Genomic DNA, 13,082 nt, shown 5'->3' on the forward strand with positions numbered 1-13,082 from the left:
ATTTCACCAAATGAGCTTCTAATTCTCTAATCCCCTCAATTCTCTTGTTTTGTTAAACTCTCACTAAAAATCAAATTACTAATGGGCTCTAGTTAGCACCTCTCAATTACTAATACCGACTTAGGTCCAATAACTCATAGCACTTACCAACTTATGCTATTTACTAATAATACTCAATAATTAACACAAAATAACATAAGCAAATAATTAACACATAATCTAACAAATAATTAACATAACACATAATTAAATAAAATACGGAAATAAAAACGGTCGTTACACCAATGGACACGTAGTGTGTAACATCCCGATTTTATAAGTATTTATTTTATTATATTATTTTATTTTATTTGGTGTGTTAATTAATTATTTAATTTTTATGTGATATAATAATTAATTGAATTAATTAATTTTGTGTATATTTATGTTTATTGGGTTTATTGGGCTAATTGAATTATTAGAAGATTATATCTATTGGGCCTAATATTTAGAAGTAGAAGTAAATTGGGGTCTTATTTTATTAATCCCATTAAGAAAATAAGTTAGTAAGGGTTTGATGAGAGTTAGAGATATCATTTCCAAACAAGTAAAAAGACAGCGCCTTTTTTGGCTTTAGGCAGCGCTTTAAAGCGCTATCTATTCCCCCGCTGCCGTAGGTAAAGGCAGCGCTTTTTTTACCTTGAAAGCGCTGCTAAAGGCCCCCTTTAGCCAGCACTTTTACCTATAAAGCGCTGCAAAATGCCCCCTTTAGACAGCGCTTTTTTATAAAAAGCGCTGCTAAAAGCCCCCTTTAGACAGCTCTTTTCTCAAACAAAATTTTTAAGAAAAAGCCTTTTAAAAGCGCTGTCTATTCCCCCCTTTAGGCAGCGCTTTCCTCAACTTTAGACAGCACTTTTCATTAAAAGCGCTGTCTATTCCCCCTATATAAAGGGCTGCCTATTATGAGTCACCATATATGCACCAGATTTTCACCATTTTTGCACCAGGTTTTTACCAGAATTTGTAGCTTCAATATAAAATTTGAAACAACAACAACATCAATATACATCTTCAATCCATACACTAAGAGAATACTCAGAACAATAACTCATACAAAATCTCAGAACCTAAGTTATGTCAACATGGATTCAATACAAGAGGATTCAATTTAAAAAAAAAAAGCCTAAGTTATGAATAATGAATGTCACCCTATGGCTACAAAAAAAAATTATGTAATATTTGAGACACTTGCAGATGCAATATTTGTATCTTCAGACGGTAGCGACTCTTGGGCATGTTTCAGAGCAGCCATTATCTAATTTGTGGCAGAAGAATCCTGCAATGAAGTTGTGTAAGACAAAGGCAGGATTGGCACAATACTCTAATTTTGATGGTGCAGTGTGCAGATACAAATTATATAACGAAATACATTATATCTAATTAGAAATACAAAAGGGAATTGATGTGCACATATTTGTCAGATCAATCATCTCACCCCTTCTGCATGAGCAAAGTAGTTTTTAGCACCTTGAATGCGACCCTTTCCAACAGAACTAATTTCAAATACCAGTGAAACACCCCACCACAAAAGTTTAAGTTAGGTTGTTAGCAAATAAAGTAATTCTAGAATGGTCATAAATTTAAACAGTGTGCATTAGGTCAACCTACAAACTACACAGTGGGCATATTTACTACAAAGTACCTTTTCAATTAACGAGCGATTAAGGCCATGAACAACATCTGAGTGCTCGTCAAGTTCTACTAAAAATCTTCTGCTTCCGAGATAACCCCATGCTTCTCCAGTGAAAACTACAAAAACAAGTTGCATTGAGTTTATGAAACTATCAGCAATAAAGTTCAGACAACCATTAACATGTCGGTAAACTACTTGGTTCTTGAGTATTATAAATCCACTTGTTCATTTTTAAAATAACATTTTCTTTAAGGGAAAAAATGTTTAAATTTGTTTATCATAATCATAAAAGAATTAAAAAGAGAAAAAAGCCAATTTTTTTTTTTGTGCTTCTCTAAAAGGCTAGGAAAAGTAGCTTTTGAATAAAAGTTACATGCATCTATCGTAAATTTATTTCTGTCTTCTTTAATTTAAAAGCTTATCCAAGTGCCTCCTACACAAAGGTTTTAAAAAAGCAATCCTGATAGTTATTGCATAAGCAAATATACTGAGAATTAACTTAAAATACAAAGAATGAACTTAAAATACAAAGAATTAACCTTTACCTCTATGTGTCTCTCGATTATCATATTTTCAGTACTAGAAAATCACACGTAAAATATTTCTCGGTTCAAATCAACACACGTAAAGATATTAACACCTGACGACCATGTTAAGAAAACCAACATGAATGCAATTAGTACAGCAGTTTCAAATCACACATCTTGGATGTTTTCTTAACCAAGATCAGATACTTGACAGACAGCACGCATGTTGTTCCATCCAAAAGAACTTAACTCCCATACCTGACTTGGGTTAGAAGTTCCAGCAGCAGTCATATGTCTATAGTCGGTGGCTAATTGATCTTCTTGAAACATCAATGTAGCATCAGTGGCAACGGCTTGGTTATTTCCATGCCCAGAACCTATGAAGCACGGACACCTCTAGGAGTAGGCGTGTCGCGGTGTCCGACACGCGTCGGTGTCCGACACTTGTATGACACTCGTACGACACGTGTCGGAAAAGTCAAATAAGTGTCGGAAAAGTCAGACAAGTGTCCCATAAAAAATGGTTCTTTTCTTTGCTTCGACACTCTTTTAATGAGTGTCCGACACTCGTACGACACTCATACCACATATGTCCGACAACTCAGACAAATGTTTCAAACAAAAATTTATCTTTTTACTTTGCCTCAACACACATTTATATATATTTTTGGACAGATCTCACACACATCTAAAAAGGGTTAAACATGTATTGAAACAATGTTATCAATAAAGAATTAAAGACATTAATTTTGATCAATATATGGATAAATGAAACTCAAATATTAACTTATATGTAGCGGTGTCGGTGTCCTATGTTTTCAACATTATCGGTGTCGGAGTGTCCGTGTCGTGTCGTGTCCCGGTGTCCGTGTCGGAGTCTGTGCTTCATAGCCCAGAACACGACTCATACCAACCTGAATCAAGCACAAAATCTGGACGACTATTGTTCAACAGAGACTTGATATAAGAACTGTCAGGGGACCACACATGATCAACATACTCTGATTTCACAATGTTTCCTGCATATGAATTTTAAGGAATTAATAGGAAAACCATATGCATAGATTTTCATAATATTGATTTCACAATGTTCCTGTTCCATTGTGTAGTTTGTTGGGAATATACTAACCTTCATAAAAAATAAAATTTAGTGACTACTTAAATTAACTTATTTTGACAAGACTGTTTTCTTAAACTATTATCAGCCATGAGTCGAGTAAACATGTTTACACTGCATGAAGACTTCTATGCTTTGTGAGTTAAAAAAGGGTTCATTAAAACTCCTTTTATGCAAGAAATCATAATGCACTTTATTGCCAACGTTAATTCTACCGGTGCTTTGGTTATTAAGAGCCGCTTGATATACACCAGGAGGATAAAGTGGCAAGCCAGCTCGGGTACGCCTCTTGATCCAAGTGTTCCAATAGTTTTTTATCTCATTGTCTGTACGACCAGATAACTCTACAAGCCAAGAAAATAAATCACTATAATGAATAAAGATATTGAGCACAAAATATTGAACATAAAAATGAAGAAAATACTGACTGGCACAATTTATAAAATCATGTGGAATGCATGATCATCATTTCTGAAAAGTTTTAATCTAAAGTACATACATACATACATGATGTTCTAATTCAAAGTTCTATATACATACATGATACATAACTGATACCACTATATATTAGGACATTACACCAATCCATTAGCAACTGAATATGCTTTATAATCAATACAATAGGTTTTTTTCTATTAAGGCAAGCAAATAATTAGAAGCACGATATCATAATGTTAAACAAAGTGTTATGACACAGCTTTATAAATTAAACTAACAAGTGGCATGACGTTTTCTACTAACTACTGTATATAATGGGTGACATTATGCATTAGGAATCTAACAAAAGACAAGTGAACTGTATTCTACCACATTTGTTAGTATGGATCTCTACGTAATCTTAACGCCTGCAAGTATATCCCATGCCATACACTATTTAGTTAATGTTCTTTATTATATGCACAAATCTAACAAGAGTGTTCCATACTTTAACAATCCACCAATTCAGTTCAATATCGATTAGCCTTTAACCAGATTCAATTCACCCACCAGTTCACACAATTAGAACAAAAATAGATTACTTCATATATTAGTTCACCATTAATTTAAAAAACCTCCTCAACTAACACTTTTACTAACTATTTATTTTAAAAGAGACTGTTAACAGTAACAACTTTTATACCAACTTAGCCTAGATTCCAGCTTCACCAAACAGTTCCAAAAGCGAAGCACCTCAATACCGAAACAGAGAAAGAAGTTACAAACTCAAGGCATTCGCACAAATCACCTTAACAATCAGGTCAATACATTAATTCTTTAGTAGTTTGAAATCACTCTTTTGTCAACAAAAAACAAGATAATCAAACTCAAAGGCTAGAAAACTTCAAAGAGATTTAAAGTGTTACCCAATGATATGGACTACACATCATCACCCCGTCTAACTGTTCTCATATGACTTCGACAAATATACAAAAGACTAAATTCAGGAAACAGAGTTGTGTACCTTCAGAGAATTCCAACTTAAAATGATCCTAGAATGGCTCTGTGTATCATAACAGGCCTCTCAATTTTGGCTTCATCCTCAGCTGAGAATTCCAACTTAAAACGATCAGGAAGCTGGAAGTCAAGCTGCAAGGAGCCAGTCTAACCAATTATCAGTAAAAATAATTAACAACTGAACCATGTGAGTGCAAGCAAGTAAAGCCAAACAGGGTAAACCTGTAGATTTGCACACTGGAATTTTCTACTCAGCGCATCAGATACACTGATATCTATCTTTGGTCCATAGAATGCTCCATCCCCTTCATTCCACTGCAAAGTTTTACTTAGTTTATAAGCACATAATTGAAGGTAACAAATGATGCATTACTTACTCATCATGTACTTACTCATTGGAACCCTAATCCCCATCGTGTGTCTCGATCCCGTGCATTTCGAGAAGTTGATGGAACCCTAACCGGCGGCGATGGTGAAAGCGATTCCGGAAACAGAGAAGTTGATTGGTGGAGAAACGCTTAGAGAGAGAAAGAATGAACTACAAAGAATGAGCTTAAAATACAAAGAATTAACCTTTACCTGTATGTGTCTCTCGATTAATCGCTTCTCGAACAAAAGCCCAGAGCTTTTGGACAACACGGGCATGACGGCGCAGAGGATACCGGTATTATCCATGGCGGTTCTGAGATTATCTAGGGTTTCCTGATGGTAATCGTAAGAGCCATGAGAGAAGTTGAAACGAGCGACGTTCATGCATGTTCGGAGAAGCTTCTCGATCATGGGAAGGAACTCTGATGCGGGACCGATGGTACAGACGATCTTCGTTTTCGATTTCTTGTCCGCCATAACCGTCGCCATCTGAGATCAACGAAGGAAGTTGCTTTATGTGAGGGATGCGAAAAGGGAAAAAATTGTGTGACCTGCGTTTCATTTCTGGGCTTAGGTTTTTTTTGGCGAGAGAAGAGAAATGAGAATAGAAAGAATGAAGAAAGAATGAATAGAATTTATTTTTTTTATTTTAATTTTAAATGATTTTAGGCAGCGCTTCTGTAAAACGCTGTCTAATGTGGGCTTTTACCAGCGCTTTTGCTAAAATGGCCTTAAGCAAGGCTTCCTACGTAAGTCTTTACGAGCGCTTTTGTAAAGCGCTGTCTAAGGTGTGCCTTTTAGGCGCGCTTTTGATAAGCGTTGTATGATTGGGTCAATGGGTAGATTGGTATTAACCGACCGGTATCCGCGGGGGAAAGGGGCCCCACGTGACTAATCCGGACCCGGGCTCGGAGGCGACGGCACCGTGGCCCCAGGGCGTTTTTGACTCCAGCCGGGATCGAACCCGGGTACTAGCCGGTTCCGTCCCTTTTTGGAGAAAGCTCATTTGCCAACTGAGCCAACCCTTTGAGGTTAAACATGTTTTAATGTTAGTAATTGGTATATTAGCGAAATTGAGAGATAAATTGATAACCCAATTTAATATTTTACCTAATGTAGTGTTTGATCCATATAGATGTCTATTGGTTCTATATTATGGGTATATATATAAACGCTATTGTATCGCCTTTGTTTTATAACAAACCAGTATTGTAGCTGCTGTATGTTATTATGTGTTATTGATGGGTATAGTAAGGTGGTATAGGTACTGTATCGCTATTCTTTGAAACCAAATGGAACTTTAACAATGTGAGCATCCTAACATCTCTCTATGTACTGTAGTGTCACTTTATATACTGTGTAGTCTCATATAAAGTATATAAAAAGTATAGCTAACTAGTACTCCAATTTCAATTCAGGAACCAATTTCGGTAATAAAATTTGTCATTCTTATGTATGTACTTCATCATCCATGTTTTAGAAACCAAATACATTATAACAATTTGATAGAATCATATTTCTATGGTATTTGTAAGTCTGGCACTTATGTTTTAAATTAAGAGATTTGATTCAAGCTTACCAATATTATATAATATGTTATTAATAATAATAATATTAAATAATAGTGTAATATTTAAGAGTAAAATATTTGAGTTAATCAGATAATTTAAGTTATTTTCAATTTCAATAAAGTTGTCAATAGAGTTGTTGGAATTGTCAATAAAGTTGTTACAATTGTCGATAGAGTTGTCAATAAAGCTGTTAGAGTTACCAATAAAGTTGTCAGAGTTGTTTTGAGTTATTAAGAGTCATACTTTATTTGATTTGCGTAATTCTGACATGTTTAAAATTGTCAGTTTATGATGTCAGTAATTTTGCTCTCGTTGAAACTTTACAAATTTATAACTTTCAAACCGTGAATCTGTTTTGAGCACCGTTTGAATCTTTAGAAAGCTAGTGTGATATTCTTTTCAATAAAAATAGTTTTGTTGGCAGTAGGTGATTTAATCATTATTTGATTGTGTAAAATGACATGTATGTGTGTATATATATGTTGAGAATTGGTGACTAATGGGAATAACACTGTTTGAATTTTGTGAATCGTAATTGATTATTGGCCTTTATATGTGAATGATATATATATATATATATATATATATATATATATATATATATATATATATATATATATATATATATATGTTGTGAATGATGTGTACAATTGGTGGATAATTCATAGAGTTGGATTATCGTGGTATGCGGTAAGTTAAGATTGAAGAGATAATCTTAATTGCATATATTATTGGTATTTGTAGATACATCCATAGCATGGTCGGCTTTATGGTAGAAGCGGTGAAACTGTGGGTTCACATGGTAAGAGACGTTGATCCTTGAATAGAAATAGGCGTAGAAGACGTGATCCTTAATTGGAGATAGGCGTATTGTGTAACGCCCTGAATTTAATTAAATTGGTTAGTTAAATTATTAAAGGATTTAAATATTGGATTTACTCGAATTTGGATTATCGGTATTATTTTAAGAGGCGTATTTGGATTTATTAAGTTAAAGTCGGATTTTAGTCGGATAGTCGGAAGAATAATATTAAGAATAATATTATTTATTTATTGAAATATTTCATTTAAATGGATTAAGTTGGATTGTTGAGTAGTGAATAGCAATATGGGGGTATGTATAGTAAGCCCAATAGATCAATTGGAATAATAGTATTATTGAGAATATTATTATTATTTTGATTAATTGATTTAAAAGGAAAAAGGTATCAGAACAAAACCTAAGCATACGTAGCCGTCAAGAGAAATAGGTTTTTGGGAGAAAGAGGCAAGAACAAAAATTGCAGATGATCGCTAGAGGAGCGAAGGTTTTTGCAGAAAAAGGGAAAGACTTGCACTCGGCCGGAATTTAGAGGCGACCTTCATATACAAGGTAAGGGTGGGGTTCGAATTATATAACTGAGAATATGGTAATTGTTATGTGGGGTCGGGGTGTATGAATTTTATTGTGAATGTGTTCAATTATGATAAACTGCATTTTCTAGAAAAATGATTATTGATGTTGTTCTGTGCAATTGTTGATTTGGACCTGTCTTGTGAAAATATTTGATGAATCGATTCTTAATTATTATGGGAAATCACGTTGAATTATTCTGTAAATTTTGGTGGAATAGATTTACGTTGCTAGAAAATTTGATGAATGAATAAACAAGGAAAAGTATGAATGTATACACAGAATAATAAATTTGAGAGAGAAGAAAAGTTTAGAGACGGGGGCCACCAATAAGTGGAGATGGGCGCCTCCCTTGGAGATGGGAAGTTGGGACGGGCGTCTTAGAGCCCTGGGGGAGTGGAGGCGGGCGCCTCTTGGCCATAGCGGGGTCCCACCTTTTATTTTGTTGTGTTTTGGTTTACTGGCACGTGTGGTTTTGCACCATGGTTAGCATAATTTAGGCACTTTAAGTTGTAGTAACTTAGAGTTATATGTACATGATTAGATACGGTAATGATATTATGAAAATGGATCAATGAATAATCATGTTAATAATCAGAAGGAGATAGATTATCAGAATTGGAAAAACAAGTGCAAGCAGAATCAAGTTTAGTAGCAAATAGCATATTGTTATGTTAAGAACAATTGGTAGAATTATTGGTAGTAATGAATTTGGATTGGATCAAATGAATTGGCCTATTAATAATCTCTAGAAAGGAAGTTAGTAGAAAGTAGGAAATAGTTGTAATCAGGATTCAAGCTAGCAGAAACAGAATTTGATAGCAGGTTAGCATAAGCCTAGTAGATGCTTATTTTGTGTAGTAAGTTTAGCATAACAGTGATGAAGTTGAATCAGTGGGAATTAATTAACAGAAAGTCTTGATTAATTAGCAAGAAGTTTAGACGATATCATTAGTAGCAGGATTATGTTGAAAACAGTCCCTATAGCCGAAATAGGCGGTACAGTTAGTTGTCCAGAATTTAATGAAATTTGGTGGGGTAACTAAGATTAATTAGTATGTAATTGTGGTTGGTTTATTTGTTGAAAATATGTTGGATACGCTGATTTTCAGGTACAACTGGGTAAGTTGATTCGTCCGGTTTATGGACACTATTAATTCTAGGTCTTATGACTGATGTTGAGTTGTTTTATATTGACTGTTGAATGTGTTGTTTTTGCGAGGTATCGTTGTGTATATGTTGATTACGTTGATAAGTTGATTAAGTTGTAGGCCTATGGCCAGTGTTGAAGCAACGTAGAGTACCTCTTTTATTGGTACAGTGTTGATAAGTTGTTGTGTTGTGCCGTTGATTGTTGTTGTTGTATGTGATTGTTGCATTCATTACATTTGCATACTAAGTTGGCCTGGATTGGAAAATTCTTAAGTTGAAGCTATGCTCACCACGTTGGCCTGGATTGGCAAAATTAAGTTGAAGGGTTATACCTTGTTGATGCCTCGATAACCTGGCATGTTTTAAGTTCGGAGTTCTGCTCCAATGGTACCACATGCATATGCATAGTTGAGTCTCATAAAGAGTTGTATGTTATTTTGTTATTACTATTAGGTTGTTGTTACTAAGTTGTTGTTGTTGTATAAGTTGTTGTTGTTATTGAGTAGCTGTTGTTGTTAAGTTGTTGTCGTGATAAAGTTTTTGTTATTATGTTGTTGTTTGGTGATTACTGTTGCACCCCAAAATTTGCCCTCTTTCTCTGTGCTATAAGTTATGAATGGCGTTTATTTCATCGTTCGAAAATCAAAAGAAAAATAATGAAAAGTTCTCGTTCTTGCAAGGCAGTTCGGTTTAATTGAGTGAGTGTGATGCAAGTCATGATTCTGGAGATGTTGCACCAAGACTTAATTTGAGTTTATGTGGAGCGTATGAATCATCTCAAGCTTAAGGCGTTCATCATGGTTCAAAGTCCAAATTATGTGTTCCAGTCATATTTCTTTGTTATCAAGATTTCAGAAGCGTTCGTTCATTGGTTGATTTGTATTACGAGTGTTGGTACAATTTGAACATGGAACTTAAAAACTCAAATTGAAATGCATTTGGTGGGAAAAGAAATTTAAAAGTTATGTTATCCAAATTACATTCAAAAGTGAGTTCAAGATTTGTTCATCATTATTCAAGTTTCGACTATGTTCAACATTCAAAAGAGGCACTCGATGATAAATTCGTTCAAATTGCTTGCAAAATCCTACCATTCCAAAATTCATTATAACATTCCAAGTCCATACAGTACAAAGTAAATTCATCACAAAAAGACTATGTCCATTACAAAATCCAAACATTCAAGAATTCTCATTACAAAATCCAGCTCGTGTTACATATAAGAAGAAGAAGTTCTTTACAAAAAAATGGAACCAAGGCTACACAATGTGAAAACTAAACAAAAAAACAGCTTCAATAGCTTCAATATCCAAGCCCTGCTCTCGCAATAAACCGGCACAGCAAAAAAAAGAAACAAAAAGCCCGGCATCAAGTAAACCGCGGCAAGAAGAAGATTCAGAGGACAAAAAATTTCATAACAGAATGGAAGAGAAAAATCAGAGAAAAAAAGATAACAAACTCTGCAACCGAAATCTCTCTTTTCCGGATCTTCTTCTCCAAGCTTCACGATCATCTTCATCATTTCCAATCGTAACAAAACTCTCTCATCATCTTCATCGCTTCTTCAACCTACCTCTCCTCCATTGACGCTTGAATCTTCTCCATTTCTGCAAACCTACCATCACCACGAACACAATCATTCTTCAATCACCATAACCTTCTTCAATTCAGGATTCATCATCTTCATTCACCACAAAATCAATAACAGAAAACCAAAAGAAGAAACAGAGAAATCGCAACAGAAAAATGAAAAAAGAATCGTAATAAACTCGTCTAATCTTGAGTCCTCTCTCTTGATAACAATCTAATTTGTTCATCTTCAATCTTGAAGATCCAGGAAACTCTTCAATTCACCGAAAACGCAGAAAAAGAAGCTAGACCTCTGAATCGATTCGCAATCACAGAAACCTTCAATCGATTCACACGAGCTCCAGAATCGTCTTCATTCATCGCCAATCTCCAACGCTCTCCACTTCTTTGAATCATTGAAGTATAAGAACACCGAATCATCAGCATCACCGAAGCAATCTTCAATCTACCGGCGTCGGAGAACTACGACCGATTTGAAACAGAGAAGATTGAGGCGAAGAATGAAGGCATCCCGACCTTGAATCACGGCGAGAGGTACCGGTGTTGAGTTTGTGTCGTCGGAGTGAGGAACTGACAGAGCGGTGAGGGGCACGTTGAGTGAAAAGCGAAAGGGAGATTTGAAATCGAAGTTGAGATTGAGAACGGAAGGAGGTGGCTATCGCGTCTGAGCTTGATTTCGCCGGAGAAGATGATACCCTCCGCCGCTGTTCACGTGAAGAAGGAGAAGTTCTGAGACATTTCAATGGTCACAAACTCTAACCTAATTCCTTTTTCATTTTGTTTCTTTAATGGTTAATGAAATTAGTTGATAATTGATTGATAATTAGGGGAGAATAATTGAGGATTAATGTGGATTAAATGTAAACCTGACATTTGAATTCATAAAATCTGAGCAAAGAAACCATGGATTTGAATCACAAGTAGCTTGGGCCAAGAAAACGAAAATCCTGTTCACACCCCCTTAAGCCCATAGCGCCTCCATTTTTGGTGCTAAACTGTGACAAAAACATTCTGCTTGGGCCATAACCATGGGCCCTGCGCTTTTACTCAGGCTGCACCACTATTTTCAACTTTCACCCCCCTGTGTACATAAGTTTTCTATTTTAGATTAGTTTTTTTTTCTAGTTTATTTTCTATCTCTCTTAGTGTAATAAATCATTGATGTTTTTGTTATATTTTGACATGATAATAGAATGTAAAAACATTGATCTTTGTTAGACTTTTGCATGATAAAAATAAATAAAAACATTTACTCTTTTCTAGTTAGAATTAGATTTTTTGTTTTCTATATTTGTTTTAGATGATAAAATAATCAAAAACATGTAATATCTTTTGCTCATTAGAATTTAATTGTTTTGTACATAGTTTTGTTCTTTTATTTGTTAGATGAAAATGTCACAAAAAACAATTTAATCTTGTTAGACTTTGTTTAGGATTTACTTAGAATTTAATTTCTATTATTTCCTATGGCGGGTGCGTGCCTCCTTGTTACTACTGATTTGTTTGTTGAGATGTGCGAGGTACTTCGAGAGAGCCTTCGATTGTGATTCGACTTGCTTCGTGTTCCACTTTATTTGTGGGACACGAATTCGCTTCCGGTGCGACTTGACTTGTGTCGTGTTCCATTTTATTTGTGGGATACGAACTTCTTCCTGACGGGATTCATCTGATCTCTCATTCATTGAGATGTATATTCCTGTATTGTCTGGCTTGTGTTCTCTTGTAGGTTGCTCGTGTGGTTATGCTCGACGTGTACCACATGTCGCTTGTGATTTATTTTCACGACGACGCTTTCTGACTCGCTTTGTTGGATGATGGCTTACGCGAAGTACTTCGGACTTCTCTGCTTACGCTTGCTAGCTCATTGCGGATTTGCTATCCGTTCAGTATTGTCTCCCGTTTCATTTTATTTCTCATGCACTTTATCGCTTTCCCGCATCATCCTATAACATGAGAAGTAGGACTTAGACATGCATCTGGCTAAGCCCTCGAAAGAGGCTCTGTTTTTGTTGGTGTGTTTACATTTGTGCTTTGCGGCAGGGAGTCACGGTGTAATAAGTCCTATATGGCACTCTGTTAAGTCCTCATGGAAGGCATGCGGAAAGGGTTAGCAATCAACCCCTGCCTAGTCTCATCGAGTCTGTTCAGTATGCGCACGCTACGCGTTTCTCGCTTCTGAACCAGCACAAGATCTTGTTATCGAGTATGTCAGGAAAAGGGTTCATGTAGTCGGACCCCCGCTTTTCCTATAGCTCGC

The 13,082-nt window shown here is 35.5% G+C and overlaps 1 protein-coding gene across 23 annotated transcripts; it reads right to left on the bottom strand.

Annotated features, from left to right (window-relative positions):
• Positions 1–1,146: 1,146 nt before the first annotated feature.
• On the bottom strand, positions 1,147–5,724 carry LOC131631441 (uncharacterized). 23 transcript variants are annotated; one of them, XR_009292696.1, is made up of 9 exons: positions 5,330–5,724; positions 5,143–5,288; positions 4,973–5,065; positions 4,758–4,882; positions 3,532–3,660; positions 3,114–3,218; positions 1,682–1,788; positions 1,475–1,532; positions 1,147–1,315 (listed from the first exon to the last, which is right to left on the bottom strand). XR_009292696.1 is itself a non-coding variant. In XM_058902235.1 (4 exons), exons 1-3 carry the CDS (start codon positions 5,606–5,608, stop codon positions 4,775–4,777), a joined length of 495 nt encoding a protein of 164 aa, XP_058758218.1. In that variant the 5' UTR covers positions 5,609–5,724; the 3' UTR covers positions 1,609–3,660; positions 4,758–4,774. The 23 variants fall into 23 exon arrangements, 1 of the variants encoding a protein (XP_058758218.1); XR_009292691.1 differs by having other exon boundaries at positions 1,682–2,576; positions 3,099–3,218; positions 3,430–3,660; XR_009292689.1 differs by adding an exon at positions 2,458–2,576 and having other exon boundaries at positions 3,099–3,660.
• Between the last annotated feature and the right edge of the window lie 7,358 nt (positions 5,725–13,082).

The sequence above is a fragment of the Vicia villosa genome, unplaced genomic scaffold (assembly GCF_029867415.1).
Source record: "Vicia villosa cultivar HV-30 ecotype Madison, WI unplaced genomic scaffold, Vvil1.0 ctg.000823F_1_1, whole genome shotgun sequence".
Lineage (NCBI taxonomy): Eukaryota > Viridiplantae > Streptophyta > Magnoliopsida > Fabales > Fabaceae > Vicia > Vicia villosa.